The 23,338-nt window shown below is 39.6% G+C and overlaps 1 protein-coding gene across 3 annotated transcripts; it reads left to right on the forward strand.

The window, feature by feature from the left end:
* Positions 1–342: 342 nt before the first annotated feature.
* echdc1 (enoyl CoA hydratase domain containing 1) lies at positions 343–22,109 on the forward strand. Of its 3 annotated transcripts, none has more exons than XM_078542137.1 (6): positions 343–475; positions 6,726–6,965; positions 9,025–9,167; positions 11,207–11,259; positions 12,735–12,815; positions 21,262–22,109. In XM_078542137.1, exons 2-6 carry the CDS (start codon positions 6,743–6,745, stop codon positions 21,665–21,667), a joined length of 906 nt encoding a protein of 301 aa, XP_078398263.1. In that variant the 5' UTR covers positions 343–475; positions 6,726–6,742; the 3' UTR covers positions 21,668–22,109. The 3 variants fall into 3 exon arrangements, with proteins under 3 accessions (XP_078398263.1, XP_078398264.1, XP_078398262.1); XM_078542138.1 differs by lacking the exon at positions 343–475 and adding an exon at positions 546–644; XM_078542136.1 differs by lacking the exons at positions 343–475; positions 12,735–12,815 and adding an exon at positions 564–644.
* The last annotated feature ends 1,229 nt before the right edge of the window (positions 22,110–23,338 follow it).

Consider the following 23,338-nt stretch of genomic DNA (forward strand, 5'->3'; position numbering starts at 1 on the left):
AAACGATGATGGTGCAAACCACACGGGACGGGCGGGATGGCGCTAATGGTAATAAAGAAACAAAAGATGAATGGAGAGGATGTGTAAATGGTTGCAGCACATCCAATGCCAGCTGTCCCACAAACTGGGAGTGGTGGTTATGATTTGAACGCAATGCAGGGGCCGGAAGGCTGTCAAGTGCCTAAAGAATAGATTTGATAATGGAACATTATAACAATGATATTGCCTGCCCGCCGTGATTGGCAGCTCTGTTGTGGCGTCACAATGATCCGTTGTCCCCGGGATTCCGGAGCACGGAACGTTCGACCAGTGCACGTGCTCCTCCCGGACTCTAATTGAAGGCGGAAGCTGGAGCTGCTCTTTAAATATAAAAGTTAGGAAGGACAGCCAAACAAACGAGGTATCCGCGTTAAACGACGGAGGGATTGCAGTAAAATCTTACTTGTTTAGAGTGTGGCAGTTCGATCGGAAGAAGGTAATTTTTATACTTAGTTACATTTGAACAAACCATTTTGACTCTCTGCTTGCACTCTGGCCGGTACAGTGAAGCACCATGGCTGGGAATGGCTGGGGGAAATGGGCCGCTCATGTGTTACTTTGAATCTCTCTCTGTGTCTGCTGAACAGATGAGAATACAATATACGGTAACGGTTCGCACTGCACTTTTTAAGGATTGTTTCTATTTTATGGGCGTTGAAGCTTTCTCATACTGACTACAGGTTCATGACCTTTTTGTATTTAATGTTGTATTCATTCTGCAGCTACCAATCTCGGAGCAGCCTGCTACATTTATTAGATAAAAACAAAAAGCTAAAAGCTACTGCGGATGCTGGAAATCCAAAACAAAAACAGAATTACCTGGAAAAACTCAGCAGGTCTGGCAGCAGCGGTGGAGAAGAAAACAGTTGACGTTTCGAGTCCTTACGACCCTTCGGCAGAACTGAAGTATAGTTAGGAGAGTGGTGGAATTTAAGCTGGTCTAAGGTGGGGGGCGGGGGGGGGAGAGAAGTTGAGGGTGGGGTCGTTGTAGGGATAAGCAAGCAGTGATAGGAGCAGATAATCAAAAGATGTCACAGACAAAAGGATCAAAGAGGTGTTGAAGGTGGTGATATTATCTAAGAAAAGTGCTAATTAAGAATGGATGGCAGGATACTCAAGGTACAGCTCTAGTGGGGGTGGGGTGGACAGACTAGCAAAGTATTAGTTGTAGATTTAAAAATAATGGAAAAAGGTGGGAAAAGAAGAATCTATATAAATTATGGAAAAAAAGGGGGGAGGGGGAAGAAACGGGGTGGGGAGGGGGAGTTTAAGATCTAAAGTTGTTGAATTCAATATTCAGCCCAGAAGGCTGTAAAGTGCCTAGTCGGAAGATGAGGTGCTGTTCCTCCAGTGAAGCCCAACGCAAACTGGAGGAACAGCACCTCATCTTCCGACTAGGCATTTTACAGCCTTCCGGGCTGAATATTGAATTCAACAACTTTAGATCTTAAACTCCCCCTCCTTCCATCCCCACCCTGTTTCTTCCCCCTCCCCCTTTTTTTTTTCATAATTTATATAGATTCTTCTTTTCCCACCTTTTTCCATTATTTTTAAATCTACAACTAATACTTTGCTAGTCTGTCCACCCCACCCCCACTAGAGCTGTACCTTGAGTGTCCTGCCATCCATTCTTAATTAGCACTTTTCTTAGATAATATCACCACCTTCAACACCTCTTTGATCCTTTTGTCTGTGACATCTTTTGATTATCTGCTCCTATCACTGCTTGCTTATCCCTACAACGACCCCACCCTCAACTTCTCTCTCCCCCCACCTTAGACCAGCTTATATTTCACCTCTCTCCTAACTATACTTCAGTTCTGCCGAAGGGTCGTGAGGACTCAAAACGTCAACTGTTTTCTTCTCCACCGATGCTGCCAGACCTGCTGAGTTTTTCCAGGTAATTCTGTTTTTGTTTTGTGCTACATATATTGTTTGGCTGGATTTCCAACTCCACGTGCCAAAAGAAAGAGCTCTGCAATTATGTGAATTTGTAACTCCTCTCTCAGCAGTTATATTTTTGAATATTTATAGGATGCAAATGGAAGTGTTTGCATTCTAACCAAACGTTGATATATTTAATTATGTTAATATTTAAAAAAAATACCTCCTGTGAGCTTTTAAAACACAATAGATGTTCCTAAAACTTGAACTAGGGTGGTGCCAGAGGATGGGAGAATTGTGAATATTGTACCCTTGTTCAAAAGGGGTTGCAAAGATAATGGCAGCAACTGCAGACCAGTCAGTTTGACTTTGGTGGTAGGCAAATTTGTGGTAAATAGTTTGGGACAAAATTAATAGTTACTTAAACATATGAAGGAAAGCTAGCATAGATTCATTAAGGGAAAATTATGTTTAACTAACTTGCTGGAGTTTTTTGAGGTGATAACAAGGTTAATAAGGGAAACACTGTTGAAGTGTAAATAGATTTTCAAAAAATATTTGATACAGTGTCACACAACAGACCAGTGAACAAAATTCTAGATCATGGAGTAAAAGGGAAAGTAGGTACTTGAATAAGAAATTGGCTGAGTGACAGGAAACAGTGTAGTGATAAATGGTTGTTTTTCAGATTGGAGGAAGGTTTGTAGTGGAGTTCTCCAGGGGTCAGTGTTGGGAACCTTGCTTTTCTTGATATGTATTAATGACTTAGACTGTGGTGTTCAGGGCATGATTTCAAAATTTGCAGATGATACGAAGATTGGAAACGTTGTCAACTGTGATGAGGATAGTTTTGAACTTCAAAAGGGCATAGACATGTTGGTGGATCGGGCAGACAAGTGGAAGATGAGGTTCAATGTAGAGAAGTGTGAGGTGATTCATTTAAAAAAATTTATTCATGAGATGTGGGCTTTGCTGGCTAGGCCAGCATATATTGCCCATCCCCAGTTGCTCTTGAGAAGGTGGTGGTGAGCTGCCTTCTTGAACCACTGCAATCCATGTGGTGTAGATACACCCACAGTGCTGTTAGGAAGGGAGTTCCAAGATTTTGACCCAGTGACGGTGAAGGAAGGGTGATATATTTCCAAGTCAGGGTGGTGAGTGACTTGGAGGGGAACCTCTGGGTGGTGGTGTTCCCATCTATCTGCTGCCCTTGTCCTTCTAGATGGCAATGGTCATGGGTTTGGAAGGTGCTGTTGAAGGAGCCTTGGTGAATTCCTGCAGTGCATCTTGTACACACTGCTGCTACTATGTGTCGGGGGTGGAAGGAGTGAATGTTTGTGGATGGGGTCCTGGATGGTGTTAAGCTTCTTGAGTGTTGCGGGAGCTGCAGTCATCCAGGCAAGTGGGGAGTATTCCATCACAATCCTGGTATATAGTATCTTAGGCTTTATTAATAGGGGCATTGAGCACCAGAGTAAGGAGGACATGTTGAACTTGTATAAGATACCCATTAGGCCTCATCTGGAGTACTGCATCCACTTCTGGGTGCCATACTTGAGGAAGGATGTGAAGACATACAGAGGAGATTCACAAGAATGATTCCAGGAATAAATACCTGTAGCTATGAGGAGAGATTGGAGAGGCTGGGTCTGTTTTCCTTGGATAAAAAGAAGGCTGAGAGGAGACTTGATACGAGATGCTCAAGATCTTGAGGGATATAGACAGGGTAAATAGTGAGAAACTGTTCCCATTCAAAAGAACATCAAGAACTAGAGGGCACAGATTCAGAATAATTGGCAAAAGGAGTAAAAGTGATGTGAGGAAAAATCTTTTCAACCAGAGGGTGGTTGGAGTCTGAAACAAACTTCCTGAGAGGGTGATGGAGATGGGTTCATTCGAGGTATTCAAAAGGGAATTGGATTGCTATCTGAAAAGTGAGAATGTGCAATGTTATGGGGATAAGGCAGGGGAGTGGAACTAGGTAGAATGTTCTTTCAGAGCACCAGTGCAGACTCAATGGGCCAAATGGCCTCCTGCACTGTAAAAATTCTGAGATTCTGTGAACTGGTTTGTTGAATGACCTTGGGGCATTCTTCTAGAATATATCTCTGTTGTCTGGTTGAGTTACACTACATTGCTTCAGTGCTTAGAGATGTAATATATATACGCCATAAAACAGATTTAGGTCTATGCTTGTTTAAATGTAAGTAGAAATTTGTCAAATTACACCAAAAGCTTTTGCTTTTATTTCGTTCAAGAAGCTATATTTGTGCTATGTTTTAGTGTTTTATATTGGATTGAAGACATTGTTGGAATTGGCTGCAATGTCCTTGCCCAACTTGTACATTTTTTCAGAAGGTGTTTCATTTCCTGGGGAGGTCCAAGCAAATTCCAATGTCTATTCTTTGCAAAAAAAAAAAGGGCTGAAACTTCTATGGAGCGGCAATCGTCATTGGATTGCCCACTCCCATCCTTTTTACCTACCTTAGACTGGAGCTCCACATTTCCAGTCCAGGCTTCCGGCCCGGGCCTGCTGAGAAGTGTGCAGTGTAGCTGCTCCGGGAGGTTTTCTGTGCAGTGAACAGTTGTTGGGGGAAGTGAAGCCACGCAACCTTTTTACGGCACTAGCTGCTGTATTCAGGTAGATTTAAATGCACCAGCCACTTTGACAAGCTAGGAGAGATGATAAGGGGGTGGGATGGGGGTGGCGAGGTAGTCAGATGGTTAGGTTGAGGGGAGGAGGGGTTTCAGGGAGGTAGTTGAAGGGTGGGGGTGTCTTTGAGAGTTCCAGTGGAGGATTGGGGAGTAATTAGTATAGTTACCTGGGAGTTAGAACTGTTTTAATCCTTCTAACTTTTCCTGGGTAACTATTCCGCTAAGAAAGTCAGAAACATCCAAAGTCTCTGACTTTAAATCGTTGTTTTGAAAGTTTCCAGATGCAGGGTAATTGCCCAATGGAAATTGAAACTTCCCGGGCAACTTCTGTGCAGTCCTTGCAGCTTCTGGGCGGTCCCCCAGTGCATCTTCCAGGGTATGACCCTCCGGAGAACATAAGATCTGGGCAAATTAAGCCACGGTATGCATTCTTGAAATACCTCTTTTGTGTAATACAAAAACTAATTTTTCCGCAAAAGGAAACAGTAGAGGGAGGAGTGTGCTTTCATTGCTAAGCTCAGTGACACAGTTGTTACTGAAGTTGTTACATTTTTATTTTGCATTTTATAACAAATCTTTGAATCCTAGTTGATAAAATATTTATGCATAAATTTTCCAATTGCTTCAAGTGGGCCTACTTGTACGCTTCTCCAAATTTTGAAGTTTGTCTCTGACCCTGTTTTTGACAGAATCAGACCCAGGCTCTGTTCAATGATTAATAGAGTCAGTAGCAGTTGCAAACTTTGTATCTGACTTGCCAACATCTCTTTGGAGGCAAGTGTTGCCCAATAGATTTATTTATTCATTTATTTATTTTTGCTAAAGTGGTGATGTTTGCTGATGATTGCAGTGTTCAGTTCCATTTGTAAGTCTGCAGATAATGAAGCAGTCTGTGTCTGTACGAAGGAAAACATAGGCAACTTTCAGTCTTGGGCTGCTAAGTGGCCAGTAATATTTATGTCACACAAGTGCCAGACAACAACCATCTCCAATGAAAGAGTCTAAGCACCTCCCCATGACATTCAACAACATCACCATTGCTGAATCCCATGACCATCAACATCCTGAGGGTTACTATTAATCAGAAACTGAACTGGACCAGCCATATACATACTCTGGCTACAAGAGCAGATTAGATGCAGAGAATTCTGTGGTGAGAAAGTCATCTCCTGACTCCCCAAAGCCTGTCCACTATCTTTAAGGTACAAGTCAGGAGTGTAATGGAATACCTTCCATTTGCCTGGATGAGTGCAGCTCCAACAATACTCGAGAAGCTTGACAACATCCAAAACAAAACAATTTGTTTGATTGACACCGCATTTGCTCCCTCCACCACCGATGCACAGTCGGAGCAATGTGTACCATTTACAAGATGGACTGCAGCAAATTGTCAAGGCTGCTTTGACAGCATCTTTCAAACCCATGATCTCTACCTCTTAGAAGGTCAAGGGCAGAAGGTGCATTGAACAAGTCTTACACCTTCCCGACCTGGAAATATATTGACATTCTGTCATTGTCACTGGGTCAAAATCCTGAAACTACCTAACAGCACTGCATGTATTTACATCACATGGACAGCAGCGGTTCAAGAAGGCACCTCACCGCCACCTCAAGGGAATTTAGGGATGAGCAATAAATGCTGGCCTTGCTAGTGACCCCCACATCCCATGACCAATAAAAAAATGTTTTTTAACCCTCATGATAGCAAAATCAACAGCATGAACCCATCATATAGTCAATCCTGAGTGTGAAGTTGAGTTATATCAATCCACATTGCATGTTGGAGCTACCTTGCTTTTGTAATACCATGACATGGCAGTCCCAAAATGTATGTGTTAGAGTTTGAAAAGCATTAAACCATTTGGAGAATTAGGCTCCAAAAACCTTTCTTAAGTAGCCATTGTTTTGGAATATTTGGTATAACTAATTTGGATATAAATGTGTATAACCCATCTACTGCTGTACTTCATGCAGAATTAATGTTGGATTATAGACCTGTTAGATTCAACTGATTTATACAAAAGGAAAATTTAGGTTAAGTAGTTGGATTGTTAGAGCATTATTATAATACAGAAAGCAGGAAAAGGAAGAAAAAGAGAACACTTTTTTTCATAATGTTGACTTACATTTCTTAAATTTATTTTCAGTGTTTGAGGGGGTGGAAATGGCCATGTTCTGCATCCATAAATGTCTGCTTTGTGGCCTAAGGAGTCAAATACTGCAACAGAGAGGTCTGTCTGTATACACGTCTGTTTACAGAATGAATGAAGATGACATAAAGAAAAAACTTCAGCAGTTCCCTGGTGGATCCATTGATTTGCAGAAAGATCAAAATGGAATTGCAACCCTGATTATAAACCACCCTGAGCGGAAGAATGCATTTTCTGGTATGACATGGTTGAAGATCACAGGCTAAAGAAGCTGTCCAATTCAGCATTTTGTTTTTTAAAAAAAAAAAAGTTCTTGTTGCTTATTTTTCTAGGGTGGGATGGGGGAAGCAGTTCTTAAATTAAAATTTTGTTTTATTATATGAAGAGCATTCTTATATTGAGTGACCTACAATAAATAGAAAATGAAAGTCAAAATCCAGTAGTTCAATGAGGTAGATGCCAATAGGTGGTTAGGTGAAGTAAAGGCATATGTATCAGCTTCCATGTTACTTTTGGACTCCACACAGATGCACAATGCAAACTAAATCACCTCTGACCTGTACACGCCTAGAATTCATGCTATGATTCCATAATTAGCTTTTCCCTCCCTATTTCATTCATTTTAAAAATTGCTTGAGCTTTGGGCAACGCTTGCATAATCGAACAGGTTATGGAATTTCATTAGTATGAAAGTATTGCCAAGTTTACAATTGAACAAGTCATTGATGTATCTAATCTTTTCATACAAAAGAGTTTTTTCCTACATGGACTGCAGTGATTCAAGAAGGCAGCTCATCACCAGCTTCTTGAGCAATTAGAGATGAGCAGTAAATGCTGGCCTGGGCAATAAATGCTGGCCTATCCAGCAATGGCCACGTCCCATGAACCCTTTTACGCCACCTTTTCAGTTGAGCAAATGTTGGACTAGGTAAACTTGTTAACCTTTCTGAAAAATCAAACCAATTGGAGGTTTATCAGCTGATAGATTTGATACCATTAAATAACCGTTAACAGCTATTCAGTGTTAGCGAGCTGTTAATATTGGACAATGCGGACAAGGGAAACTATCAAACAAGGACACATTTTGCTAAGACTTACAAAACTCTTAACTGACCTTTAAATTCTGCTTTCATTGGCTTACAGTTAAACTGCACGTTTTGTGTAGATTAAAAGCCAAATCTGCTTTACATTGAAACAAAATGTACAATGTTCTAATGAAAGATCACTCGACCTGAAACCTTAACTCTTTCTTTCCACAGATGCTGCCTGGCCTGCTGAGTTTTTCCCAACACTTTTTTTTTGTTTTTACTTTTGACCAGTTTAATCTGGATGTGATCTACATTAGGTAATCAAAGTTTAAATGCATGGTTAAAGGCCATGGCCATAAAAGGATAGCCAACTCTCTGCTGGTTAGATTTTAATGTTAACAATTTGATTCAGGCAAATGGAGCTTTCAGTATTTCTACAATCATGCATGTTGAGAGTTTAATTTTCTTAGTCGGAGAGTGATGTGAAGCTGGCAGTATAACTGGTCTGCCAGCCCTACAGTGCTCTTGGCAAATTCCAATCCCTAGTCTTCTAATGATCCTTAGTTTGTAAAATGAGTCAAAAGTGTGAGTTCCTATAAGCTTGGACTGGAGGTAGAATTATATTTTTGAAGCCTCAGACTTCAATATTTTCTGCTTTACGTCAGTTTTAGCAACTAAGTGTGCGTTTGTATATGGGTTTAAAAATTTGTTCACTCTAACATTTATTGTAGCATAGAACAGAAAGGAAATTATATTAATGCAAAATTAAAGTTTTCAGCAATGACTAGAAATATTTTAATACATTATTCTGTATTGGTAATTGTGTCAAATGAGATAATATAAATTTTATTAGAGTTGTATAGTCTTTTCCTCCCTTTCCCTGGAAAACAAGAGCTTTTATTTAATTTTCTGTGGCTCATCCCATGCTGCACTGCAGTTATGACTTATTCCAAAAGATACCTTCTTGATTTGAGAAATTAATTAATTATAAAGACATGTGCACTAACTGGTGTTGACTGGCAAACTGAAATACAAGGCAAAGTTCTAAATATAAGTTATAATCCCCTACAGCACGTACTTGTGTAAAATGTTGTCTTGTCACTCCCGGGTCTATTTTACCACTTTTCATATAGGAGTAATTAATAAGCAGTAGGGAGAATCGACAAAAATTTGAATGTATTAATTACTCTAACACTGTCTGGTAATCGTTAGTGGTACACAGCTATATTTTCCCCTTTTTAAAAAAAACTTTATTTTTTCTTCGTAAGGAACAATGATGCTAGATTTACGTGATAGTGTAGAGGAACTGGAGAATTGGACGAATGGCAAAGGTCTTATTATAAGAGGTGCAGACAACACATTCTGTTCTGGTTCTGATCTAAGAGCAGTTAAAGCAATGTCAAACGCTGAGGTAAGTAAGAAAATGCTCAAAGACATTATTATTTCACTTCTGGTAACTTATGTGGGGTTGGGGCAGCCATTGCTAAAGGTACCTATCCATCTATAAATCTTTCATGCTCCATTCTATTGAGAATTTTATACTTTAGGGTATATTTTAATTCCTGTTCTTCCATATTTACTTACATTTAAACAGTATTTGCTAAATGCAGGACTGCTTACTCATTTAACCTGTTTTACTGGGATTATTGTAATCTTTAGAATTCAGTATGACGACATGTAATGTAATTAGCCTCTGAACCAAGTAACATTATGCTGCTAGCAGTGTGCTAATACAAAAGTATAATGAAATACTGATTGGGATATATTTTGTTCTAAATTTTATATAAGTTTTTCTTTTAATAGATAAGGGGGAACCGGTGGGTGTGGTATATTTAGATTTTCAGAAAGCCTTTGATAAGGCTCAACGCAAGAGGTTAATAAATAAAATTTAGAGCATATGTCTTGGCATGGATTGACAACTGGTTAATGGACAGAAAACGGAGAGTAGAAATAAACAGGTCATTTTCAGGTTGGTGGGCTTGACAAGTGGAGTACCACAAGGATCAGTGCTTGGGCCTCAGATATTCACAGTCTATATCAATGATTTGGATTTGGGGATTAAATGTAATATTTCCAAGTTTGCAGATATTGATACAAAATTAGGTGGAAGTGTGAGTTGTGAGGAGGATGCAAAGATGCTTTAAGGGGATTTGGGGAGGCTAAGCGAGTGGGCAAAAATTTGGCAGATGGAATACAATGTGGAGAAATGTGAGGTTATTGACTTTGGTAGGAAAAACTGAGTGTATTTCTTGAATGGTGTGAGGCTGGAAAGTATTGAACTTTAAAGGGACTTGGGTGTCCTTGTTCATGACTCACTGAAAGCTAGCACAGGTACAGCAAGCAATTAAGACGACAAATGCTATGTTATTAGAAGAGGATTTGTGTATAGGAGTAAAGCTGTCTTACTGCAATAACAGAGCATTGGTGAGACCGCACCTGGAGTATTGTGTGCAGTTTTGGTTCTCCTTACCTAAGGAAAGATATACTTGTCACAAAGGGAGTTCACCAGACTAATTCCTGGGATGGAGGGAATGTCCTATGAGGAAAAATTAAATAGACTGGGCCTTTATTCTCTGGAGTTTAGAAGAGTGAGAGGTGATCTCATTCAAACATACAAAATTCTTACAGGGCTCGATAGGTTAGGTGCAGGAAGGATGTTTCCCCTGACTGGGAGGGGTCTAGAACCAGGGGACATGGTTTCAGAATAAGGGACTGAGATGTGGAGGAATTTCTTCACTCGGAGGGTGTTGAATCTTTGGAATTCACTGCTCCAGAGGGCTGTGGAGGCTCAGTCGTTGAGTGTGTTCAAGACTGAGATCGACAGTAAAACATCAAAGATATGGGGATAGTGCAGGAAAATGATGTTGAAGTAGAAGATCAGCCATGATCTCATTGAATGGTGGAGCAGGCTCGAAGGTCTGAATAGCCTACTCCTCCTATTTCTTATGTTCTTATATTGCCAATAGACTTGAAATTTAGTGCAGTTACTACTGGCAGCTGGATTCTGTTAGGATAATCATTCTTAAAATGCCTTTTTTTTCAATAGACTTTATTTTAATGGGCTAGCATGTTGAGCTTTTTTTCTTTCAATTTAGCAACAACCGAACCTGTTTTTTAGTGCCCTATCAGTCTCATAATCTTTGATATGATAGTGTAGGAGACTGCAAACGATTCGGGCAAAAAGACCCCCATTCGATTCAAATCCATTTTCGTCACAATGGGTTTTACATAGTTCAAATCTATATTTAGATTAAAACAATAATTGTGTGAGCATATACTGCCTTACTTTCTTTTAACTCGAGGACATTTGTGAAATGAATATGAAGCAGAGCACAATGGAATTTTTAGCAATGTAATTAAATAGATATCAGTAGAATGAGCAAGAACCTTACTGTTCAATGGGCAGGATAATAACAATTATAAATGAAAGCTTCTGCGTTTTCCTTCTAGGATGGATTGAGGATTTGCATGTTTATGCAGAATACCCTGACAAGGCTTCTGAGGTACTAATATATGATTAAAAAGTAAAACAACACTGCCATTAATTAAAAATCGGAACAAATGAGAAAGTGCTGGAAACAAGCAGCAGATCAATCAGCATTTCTAAGAGTAAAGAAGTAAATTTAATATTTCAGGTGCACACTCCTTCATCAGGAGTGATCAGTTCTGACTAAGGGCTGTATTCACAAAACATTAAACTATCAGTTTTCTTCAGACTGCTGTGTTTTCAGCATTTTCTGTTTTCGTTATTAACATATGGACCCAGGTCTTCTGTTTTCTGGAGGTTTGTACCCTGAGGCACCCTGTAAGATGTGCTGGGGGACCCCCTTTGAAGTCCCCACTCAAGAGCTACACAAGAATTGCCCATAAGGTTTAACTTCTGTTGGGTATTTACCCTGTGGCTGGAATCCTCCGAAACTCTGATTTTGAAGTCGGAGACTTTGGATGGTTCTGACTGGCTTAGCAGAATAGTTTTCCAGGAAAAGTTAGAAGGATTAAAACCAGTTCTAACTCCTGGGTAACTATACTACTGACACACTCTGACTTCCTCCTGCACCCAGACTACCTCCCTGGCTACCCACCTGCTCCCCCTCACCTGACATTGGAAGTATATATTTTGAAAGGTGTGTTTGTGTGGAGAACCTCGCTCTGTCCCCCTTATCTCCACTTTCAAGTGACATAAGGGAAGTAGGTGCAGTTAAATTGTTCTCTTTGTGGTTGATTTGGAATCTTGAGTTTTCCTTTCCACAGATATATCTATTTTAATATACATTGGAGCTCTCTAAGCTTTTTAAAAGAACAAATCAATCTTCATAGCCCTCCTTCAGATTAGCTATCGTGTATATCATGAAATAAATTGTATCACCAGATGTTCCTTATCATTCGAAATATGTTCTGTGGCAAGATACTGCTAAATCAACTTCTGCCATCTAGTGACAATTAGAGGCTATTGTACAAGAATTTTGAAGTTTTATTTTCTTTGTTTTTGGTTTTCTGGTGCCTAATATTTCAGTAGTTTTGTTGTTCACTTTCTGCCTCTGGTTACGGCCAAAATCTGCCAAACCTTTTATTTTCTAAGTTCCTCTGCCACCTTCAGGTGTCCACCAAACTTAAATGCCAGAATTTATTAAGTGCTTTTAAAACAAATTTGGGACACTTGGAGAGTTGGTTTGCAATCTGGAATGTTTTTTTTTGAAGAGTTATTTAATGAATTATTGTACAAGGGCTATAACCTTAAACTGTAGTATTTGTGTAATTTCAATCTTTAACAAATAATTGGGACTTAACTTTAAGTTGATCTTTGTGTGCTGTACTGTATTTCATTATTAATCTATCCTGTACTGTTTAAAAACACTGAACTAATTTTGCTTTTAATTCTATGAAAAGTGATTATATAATGCTGATCTGTGTTCGACAGTTAGTGTTGGACACTAAATGCACCAGAAGTCTATTAACCTTCCTGAAATTCCTAGTACAGACTACCCCAGATCAGCGTAGCATTAGTCCAGGGAAAGGCACTGGGAGGAGGAGCAGAGATTACTACAGCCTGTGATTTCAGGTAAGCAACAAAGTTTGGTACTAATTAATGCCATAGATAAAGGAAAGAAAAAAAGCAACTGTTTAATTTTGTTTTTGCTTGGACAACATGAAGCACCAATTGATTTAGATGCTACACTCATTTCTTTAATTCATAAATATAAGAACACCTCAGCCTGGTTTCTAGAACTTCTTTTTTTCCAATTTGTGCAGTAAACTTCAAAGTTCGATTTGTTTTTTTTCTCTACTTGCTGAAATCCTTTTAGCTTTTATTCCCTTGAACCAGAGCATAGAATGAACAGTATTGCCATTCTATTCAATGATGTGAAAAATATATTCTATGAATTTTCTTTAATTATAATAGCCTTGCTGTTTTTGTATTTCAACCAGCAGTGAACAGTGTTACATTGCCGTTTGCTGATGTCTGTCCAGCCTAGCAATTGTTGGAAAAGTGAGAAATTGTCATTTTGAGACTTGTTTCAATGGTGTGGAAACTAGACATTTAGGAGTGATTTTATTAGTGCTTGTTACTGGGACTTTATAGAAGACACTGGTTTCACCTTCTAGTATTTGAAGCCTAAATACCAAAGAAAATCTCTAAAGAGTACTGCTGTCCCTTTTTTACATCAGTCACCAATCTTCTATTGAGATTTTTTTTTTGATACATGCTATATAATTTATATAACTGCTGAAAAATCAGGTAGTTAATTTTGTGATCATGGTGGTTGCTGACATCTCAATAATTCTCCTTTCATTCATACATTGTAAATGTGGGATAATGGATAGGTGGGAAGGAGTTGAAATGTAGCAATGTGGTTGAGAGGTTTAGATGCAAATATACATAGGGGTGATGTTTGTTTGAGTACTTTTGTGTCCTTTGAACTACACTATTGTTTATATCTTTAACACAAGTAAATGACAATGGTAAGTTATATTGCATCTTTAATGTAGAAAGATGTTTGCTTCATAGAAGGTTGATTAAACAAAAATTGACAGCCAAAGCAGGAGATAGTAGAAGAGGTGATTAAAGGCTTGATCAAAAAGTTAGGTTTTAAGGAGTGTCTTAAAGGTGGAGGGAAATTCTATAGGCTGGGATCAAGATGGCTCAAGGCACAACGACCAAGGGTCAGATGGATGGTGCATGAGGCCAGAATTGCCTACAACCCTGGTGAATTCTGCAATAAACCCTCCACTTTTTTTGTGTGTGAGCCCTTTAAACTTTCTTGCACAGCCACATGCGCCGTAACTCAGAGGTCAACTTGTGCATGGCTGCGAGGGGAACTTACAGATTGTTATGCAGCTTAGATGAAGTATTGGTTGTAGGGCTGCAGGAAGTTACAGGAATTGGGAGGAGTGACATGAAGGGATTTGAAATGTGGAAGAAAGTTTTAAATTGGAGGCATTGATGGATCAGGACACAATTTAGGTCATTGAGCACAGGACTGATTGTGAGCAGATGTTGGTGCGAGATAGGTTACAGATGTGAAAGCTTTGGATGAGGTGAAGTAGGGTGGAAGATGCCCAGCTGTCCAGCGGATCATTAGAATAATCGAATTGGGAGGTGATGGGTTTCAACAAGAGTCCGAAGCAGGTATGGAGACTTTCAATGTTACAGGGCACTGAGGTTAGCGAGGGCATGGAATGTAATCTGAGTGGGGGACTTCAATGTCCACTGTCAAGAGAGGCATGGTAGCACCACTGCTGACCAAGCTGTTGAGCCCTGAAGGACATAGCTGCCAGACTGAACATCATCACAAGGGAAAAACTTACATTTTTCTCACCAACCTATATTTCCCAGCTGTGTTTAGCCATGACAATATTGGCAGGAGTGACCAGAGCACAGTCCTTGTGGAAACTTTACACTACGCTAAGGACAGCCTCCATCATGTTGTGTGGTAAAACTACCATGCTAAATGGGTTAGAATCAGAAAAGACTCAGCAGCTCAAAACCAAGCACCCATGACATGATGTAAGCCATCATTAGTAGAATTGCATTCCAGCACAATCTAACCTCATGGCCTGGCATATCCCTCAAGTCTACCATTATCATCAAGCCGGGGACCAACCCTGCTTCAAAGGAGTGTAGGAGAGCAGGCCAGGATTAGCACCAGGTGTACCTAACAGTGAGCTGCCAACCTGGTGAAGCTACAAAATCTCACTTGCGTGCATGCTAACAGCAAATGTCACATGCAATGGATAGAGGTATGCAATCCCACAATCAGTGGATTAGATCAAAACCCTGCAGTCCTGCCACATCCAGTTGTAAATGGTGGTGGACAATTAAACAACAAGTGGGAGGAGGAGGTGCCACAAACATCTCCATCCTCAAAGATGGCAGAGATCAGCCCATGAATGCAAAGGATAAGGCTTATGCTTCTACAGCTATCTTCAAACAGGTGCCAAGTGGATGATCCATCTCTGCCTCTTCCCAAGGGCCCCAATATCACAGATGCCAGCTTTCAGCCAATTTGATTTACTCTGTGATATCAAGAAACAACTGAGAGCATTGGACACAACAAAGGCTATGGGCCTGGACAATATCCTAGCCCTAGGGCTAAAAGCTTGTGCTCCAGACCTAGCTGTGCCTCTAGTCAAGCTATTTCAGTACAGCTGCAAACCGGCATTTACCTGAGAGAGTGGAAAAGCCTAGATATGTCCTGACCGCAAAAAGCAGGAAAATCCAATCCAGCCAATTACTCCCCCATCAGTCTCTTCTCAATCAAAGTGATGGAAGATGTCATTGACGGTGCTGCCGAGTAACACTTGCTCATCAATTACCTGCTCAGTTTGAGTTCCACCAGATCCACGTGGCTCTGGACCTCATTGCAGCCTTGGTCCAACATGGATAGAAGAGTTGTATTCCAGAGCGACTGCCCTTGATATCAAGGAGCCCTCATAAAATTGAAGTCAATGGAAACGGATTGGGAAAATTCTCCACTGGCTGTAGTTATAGCTATCAGCAACTCGCCAAGAATTCTTTCACAGCACCTTCCAAACCCATGACCTCTACCACCTAGAAGAATAAGGACAGTAGGCACATGGGAGGTACTGAGCAGGCACTGCCGGCAAGTTCTCCTCCAAGCTGTATTCCATTCTACTTGTAAATATATTGGTGTTCCTTTAATGTCGCTTTGTCAAAATCCTGGAACTCCCTTCCTAACAACATTGTGCATACACCTACATCACATGGACTACAGCAGCTCAAGAAGGCAGCTCACCACCACCTTGGGCAGTTAGGTTTATGCAATTAATGCTGGCTTTGCCAGTGGTGCTCATCGACAAAGTTACCTTTGTTCTGGAGCTAATGCGGTATCAGATGTTCAGCTCAGGATCGAATTGGATGCTGAGATTGCTGTAACCTGAGATGGGTAAGTGAGGGCACAGAGTTTGTAACGATGTCCAAAGAGGTACTTTGGTCTTCCCAGTGTCCAAGGAAAGAAAATTGCAACTTCTCCCCTTGTCTAGATGTCAGTAAAGCGGGTCGACCGCAACAGGTAATGGAGAGGTCGAGAAAGGTGTGGTTGTTATCAGCAAAAAAGTTGAACCTCTCCCCTGACTTTTTGGATTGTGTCTTTGGGTGACATAAGGATGAGGATTGGAGTGGGGTTATTAGGTGTAGATCTTTGGTGGTGGGGGGGAAACTCCAGAGGCAATGGGACAGGAAGTTAAGCTATTGCTGCAGATGCTTTAACTACAATTTGGTTACACTCTTGATCCATCGAGAGCAGTTGCACTCAGCTGGATAACGGAGGAGAGCTGTTGGAGAAGAATGGTGTGGCCACCCGTGTCAAAGGCTACAGAATGGTACTCTAACCCTCCTAACCAATGTCACGGTCACAGAGAATTTAACTTGTGGCTTTTGAATAAGGCCATTTTAGTGTGGAGCAGGGGTAGTAACAGATTGGAAAGATTCAAGTATTAAGTTTCTGGAAAAATCGGGAGGTTGTTATGAGATTTTCAAGCACTTGAGAAAAGGGAGCTTGAAATGGGGCGATAGTTTGCAGAGGTGGGTTGAGTATGGGATTTTGAGGAGGAGTGTGATGGTCAAGTTAATTAGTGCAGATGGTAAGCCAGTGTACGGGTCTTGATCATCTCCACTGGGCCTTTATAAGCGAGGGGAGGAAACACTTGAATCGTTTTCCCACATCACTTGTCTTAGTGGATCAATCAGGCTTAGTAGAATAGAAAGGGATGTTCACAAAGCTGAACATCATCTTAGTGGCATCCAATGAAGGGGGAAGGGAAATATGAGGGAGAAATTAACAGAATACAGATTCACCATATTTTGAACAAGCTTAAAATATAACATGGGGAAGAAAGGAATAGGAGTAGGTCATTCATCCCTTTTGAGCTGCTTCGATCATTCAGTTAGAGCATGGTTAATCTGTACCTCAACTCCTATTTACCTGTTCTTGATCCCCATCCCTCTATACCCTTACCTAATAAAAATGTTATCTGACATTAAAATGTCAGCTGTCCCAGCAGCACGTAACTTTTTGTGGGAGAGAATTCCAGATTGCCACCACACTTTGTGTGAAAAAACGCTTCCTAATTTGACTCCTAAATGGCATTGGTCTAATTTTAAGGTTGTGCCCTCTTGTCCTGGATTCCTCGCCAGAGGAAATGGCTTCTCTGCCTTTTATCATATTGAATTCTTTTATAAGTTTAATCGCTACAATTAGATCATCCCTTAACCTTCTAAACTCAATATTTTAAAAAAGTCTGTCTTCTGCAAACATTACTGTTATATACAAGTGAGCATCAATTTAAACATAATAGATGGTAATAGGTTGTTCAAAGTTTCTGTTGTCCATTGGTTCCATAGATGTCATTGCTGTGGAGCACTGGTGGAACAAATTGCTTCCTGCTCATTTCAAATCTTGTTTGCAATGCTGCGTCCATTATAGATTGCTTTTTCTGTAGGCAACTATTCAGATTAAAAGCATTAGTAATACTGTAAATGAAAGTCTTGAAGGACAAGGACATGGAACACCACATTATTTACAAGTTGACAGATTTTCAGTGTTAAGGAATGATTGCCACCGTGAAAATGGAGCTATCATGACAGAAAGCTGGAAGAAATTCCAGACAAGTTGAATGAGGTGAAATTCCCCCTCTTGGCTAAGAACAGTATCACAATAAGGCCATGTACCAGGTGACAGCTAAAGCACAATGGTTTTCTTAATTTGAGGAATATTCCAACTAATAAGCAGAGAACTAGTGACTCTACCTTTTGGATGCTTCACTGTTCAGTTATTAAATTTCAAGGATTTTTTTTAATATATAGTTTTAAACCAAGTGAGGTGAAGATGAGGGCAGCATGGTTCAAGCTCAGCATTACAAAAAAGATGCTCAAAGTATGTGTTTAATTAGTTATTTAAACATTTTTTTTCTAGTTTATATAGGCTATGCAATTAGATTTGTATTTTTTGATGGAGATGAGAGAAAATGCCTAAGACCTGACCTGGTGACAAGTTCCGTTGTTTTGTAAATTTAGCTGTATAACAACGGTCAGTGAAAAGGCTTACCAAAAGGATGCAATGCCGTTCATGCAAAACAGTGAGTAGTTTATTGCATAGAAGTCTTGTTCATATGAAGCAAGTTAAATATAGTAATGATGAGTTTGTTCAGGTTTGTACCAGTGATTAAGTAAATGCATAGCAAAATTAATTTTTCATTCATGTAGCTGCACCTGGAAAGTACTTAGTTCAGTATTGAATCTTGATACCGGAGCTTAACGTATGCGTGGGATTCAATAAAATACTTAATAAACAATCAGGAATAATTGTATAAATGTTAATCTTGTTATATGGTCTAGCAATATGATGCTGTCACAGAAACAAGGCATCTTTCCAAATTCAGGATATGATTAAAGGTGGAGTCTGATCATCCAGAATTTGCACAGTTTAGGAAGATTGGGTGGTTTTCAGTTGTAATTCAAAGGTGTATTTTTTAAACTACCTTAAACACATTTGTACAGTAGCCATTTTACCAACCAAGTACACAGCAGTCTGACTTCAAGCACAAAAATTTCCAATTAATTTTGGTTAAGGTAATTGCAGATGATTTTGCTTTCTTAAACTATTTAACTAAGTTAATATATTTATCCAATAATAGCTGATTTATAGGTAAACAACATGTGACTGTATATCTTTTACTGATACCTTAATGACTGTGTCCAAATTCCATTTGTAACTTGCAAATATGTTGCAGCTCAACCCAGTGACCTCATTTAAATTGAGAGCAATTCGGAAAGCTGGAAATATGAAGTCACAGGTTGGATGAGAGTTTTCGACCAGAGTACGAATAAACTAAATTCATGTAATTTCTTTAGTTTAAATGATCCTTATGAGTGAAAACTGTTCCAAATATCTCATAAGTAGTCAGTTTGTCTGTTTGTTTCTCTTATCCTCTCTGGGAGGTTTTTATTATATGATGCTCATAGTCATAGAGCTCTACAGCACAGAAAAAGGCCCTTCAGCCCATCAAGTCTACACCGGTCAAACAAGTACCTAAGTATTCTAATCCCATTTTCCAGCACTAGGCCCATAGCCTTGTATGCCATGGCATTGCAAGTGCACATCCAAATACTTCTTAAATGTTATGAGGGTTTCTGTCTCTACCACCCTTTCAGGCAGTGCATTCCAGATTCCCTCCACTCTCTGGGTTAAAAAATTCTTCCTCACATTCCCTCTAAACCTCCTGCCCCTTATCTTAAATCTATGCCCCTTGGTTATTGGTCCCTCTGCCAAGGGGAAAAGTTCCTTCCTCTCTACCCTATCTAATGCCCCTCATAATTTTATACACCTCAATCATGTCCCCCCTCAATCTTCCCTGCTCCAGGGAAAATAACCCCAAGTCTATCCAATCTCTCCTCATAACTAAAACTCTCCCGCCCAGGCAAAATCCTGGTAAATCTCCTCTGCACTCTTAGTGCAATCACATCCTTCCTATAATGCGGATTCCAGAACTGCACACAGTACTCTAGCTGTGGCCTAACCAGTGTTTTATACAGTTCCAGCATAACCTCCCTGCTCTTATATTTTATGCCTGGAGATTTATCTATAGCCTGCCAGACCACTTAGAACCTCCTCCCTTTCTATGCTAATTTCTTTAATTATATCACAGTCCTTCTGCCTGATTTCCGCACCCATGCCATCCCTCTCACCTTGATGCTGTCAATGTTGCTGCTTGTGAACTTTATGAAGAATTTGAAATATCTTAACTCTTTCACAACATAAATGTAAGTCTTATTGCAAATACTTGTTTCACTTAATGAAGCTTTTTGTAAAAAAAAAAACAGCTGCCACCTTTAGCCCTTCGCCCACTGACATACTTGACATTACCTCCTCTGACTCACTTGGGTGCTGCCTTTAAAAGATGCTTTCAGGAAGTTTTTATTCCTGTTTTTTGCCAAACTCTGAATTTTCAACTCTACAAAGCCTAAATCCTTTCCTGGTTTCTATATATTTCGCTGATATTTGGAAAGGCTCAAGACCCCGTGTCCTAATCTCTGAACACAATACCAGCTACTTAAATGAAAACCTTATCATTAACAGCTTTTTAGTAGTTTACAGTAACAAATGTATCAGTAAAACTACAGAAAAATAGAGTGCAGAATTTGTTGAGACACTAGCCTGATGGCATGTAGTATGGCTCTCCCCAGATGGAGAGACATTTGATCACGACCCCAGTTTCAAAACCTTTGGATTAGAGGCAGTTTTCCTTTACATCTAACTTATGCTATACTTGATGTAGTGCTGAGTTAAAAATAAAATAGATGAGAATTTGCCATTTTGACATGCCTGCTTTGATCAGGAGATGTCCCCCCTCCCTTCAAAATAAAACTATCTTAATTAAGCATGAACAGTCTTGGGTTCTGTAGAAGCAAGGCACCAAAATACATCCAAAATCAGAATTGGCACTATCCTGTAACAATAGCGCATGGTTTTGAATGTTTGCTGTTATCTATATCTTGTATGAAATGAAGTAAAAGTGACCATCAATAGCTGGTATGTAGTAGAATGGCCAGGGTGTGCCATATTTAACTTGGGATCAGCTTTGATACTCAGTGGAAAGGCACATACCAGGCAGTCAGTGCTGCCAGTCCTGATGTTGTACCTTGTGTGTGGCTGAAAATCAATAGCAAAATTAAGTCCTAGAGTGTTAATGTGCCATCAGAATAAAGTTACTGCTATGTGAATAGCTTTGTTTATTGATGGTTTTAGCATCATGGTATGAAATGAGAACTTAAAAAAATGGTTTGCCCATGAAGCCTGCTACTTTCCTTGAACTTAATGACAGTATATGGATTAAGGCCATTTCCTGTTGGAAAAGATTTTCCCACCTGTATCACTAGGAATGTGGTTCTAAACTTTAATATTGAATTCATGTTTTTGTTCTTCCTGTTTTCTCCTGTAACTAATACTGTACTATAAACTCACTCATGTTTGCTTATATTTTAACAGGATCATGACTACAGGAAGTGAGATTCGTTTTGTTCATAAACATATGGGATTGGTACCAGGTTGGGGTGGAGCAACCAGGCTGATTAAATTGATTGGATATAGGAATGCTCTTAAACTGTTGAGTAGTGCTCAGCATGTGGACCCTGCAACAGGACTGAAGATTGGTCTGGTTGATGAAATTTTGACATCCACTGATGGAGATAGATGTCTTGAAGAGGCAGAAAATTGGCTGAATCTATACACTAATGGGTCTTCACAAGTTATTAGAGCCATTAAGAATGTTGTGGTTTCAGGGAGAGAACTGTCACAAGAAGAGTCATTAAAGAATGAAAAGAGCATATTTGGTACCCTGTGGGGCTCTCCTGCCAATCTGAAAGCTTTGGCTCAAAAGTTCAAACATAACTAGTGCAAATGTGTCAAACTATTGCCAACCCAATATGCAGTGGTGCAGTTTCAAATCTACCAATATTTGAAATTGAATGAGTGAAGGGAGCTTGATAGCTGCATATTGGTGACACTTTGTAGTATCAAGATCTGAATGACAATGTTACCATTTCTTTCCCCCACCACTCCTTCCCCCCCCGCCCCCACTCACACAATGAATGGCATTGTAATTTTTGTTACATGTGACAGATGCCTTAAACAATGATTTATTGTCTGTAAAGTGCTCTGGGATGTCCTCGGGATGTATAAAACACTATAAATGTAAGCTATTTGTTTAATCACTTAATCAGTAGACAGTAAATGTGAAACCTATTGTATAATGCATTCCTTGTGGGCCTAAATTATTAATGTTACCTTTGCTAATATAACTCCATTTCCACAGTAATAAACCAGTGCTGGTAACATTTGAAGTCTGCTGTAATTTATTATAACATGCACTTGGAGCTGGAAGACAACCTACCTACAGAAATGAAAAAAAATACATAATCTACACTGAATTCAACTATATACATTTTAGAGACTTGAATATGCAGTTGACATACAAAACATTTTGCTTGTATATTTGAGTGGGATCATGTTTTATACTTGTAGTACAGAGTGCTGGATTCCCATAAGTGGCCAGTAACATCCAAGTTGTAGATTGACAGTAAAGTTATAATTTAAGAAGAATGAGGTGATCTCATTGAAATATAAAATTAAGGCTTGACAGGGTAGATGTTGAAAGGTTGTTTGCCCTAGCTTGAAATCTAGGAATCTAAGGATAAGGGGGTCAACTATTAGGACCTAAAATGAGAAATTTCTTTACTTCGAGGATTATGAATCTGTAATTCTCTACCCCAGAGGGCTATGGCTGCTCAGATGTTGAGTTTATTCAATAGATTTTTGGGCATTAATGGAATCAAGGAATGTAGAGATAGGAAAAGTGTAGTTGCTGTCATGATTTTATTGAATGCAAGAGCAGGCTCAAGGGGCTGTGCATAGCCATGTTTCTCTTTGAATAAAATTTAAAGCCATTTAATTTTAATTGCTAAAAAAATTGTTCTTTTATCTGTTTGCTGCTTTGTAGAGTCCATATTAAGGAAAAAGGATAACTATCATTCTTGTAAATCTATCAGGAAAGACTGAACGGGCTGAGGCTCTTTTCTGTAGAAAAGTAAGGGGTGACTCCGAGAGAGGTTTTTTATAATTATGAAAGGGCTCGATAGGGTAGATGTAGCAATGTTTCTACTTGTGGGGGAAACTACAACTTGGGGCCATAAATAAGATAAATCCAATTGGGATTTCAGGAGAAAAGTCTTTCCCAGCATAGTTAGAATTTGGAACTCCTTACTACATTTGCAGTGAATAGCATCAATGTATTTAAGCTAGAGAAACATGAGAGAAAGGAATAGGTTATGCTGATATGGTTGGATGAAAATGGGTGGAAGGAGGCTTATATGGAGCATAAACACTGGTACGAAGCTTGTGCTGTAAGTATATAATTTTGGAACTGCAACCACCCTAAATCAGCTAGGCATAGAGGTTGTTGCAAATGCAGAGATTATCATACAACAATCTGGTGATGGGTAACCTTTTTATATAGTCCTAGGTTCAGTAATAAAGTTGCGGGGGGGGCGGAATTAACTACCTCCAG

Source organism: Cetorhinus maximus, chromosome 5 (assembly GCF_964194155.1).
Source record: "Cetorhinus maximus chromosome 5, sCetMax3.hap1.1, whole genome shotgun sequence".
Lineage (NCBI taxonomy): Eukaryota > Metazoa > Chordata > Chondrichthyes > Lamniformes > Cetorhinidae > Cetorhinus > Cetorhinus maximus.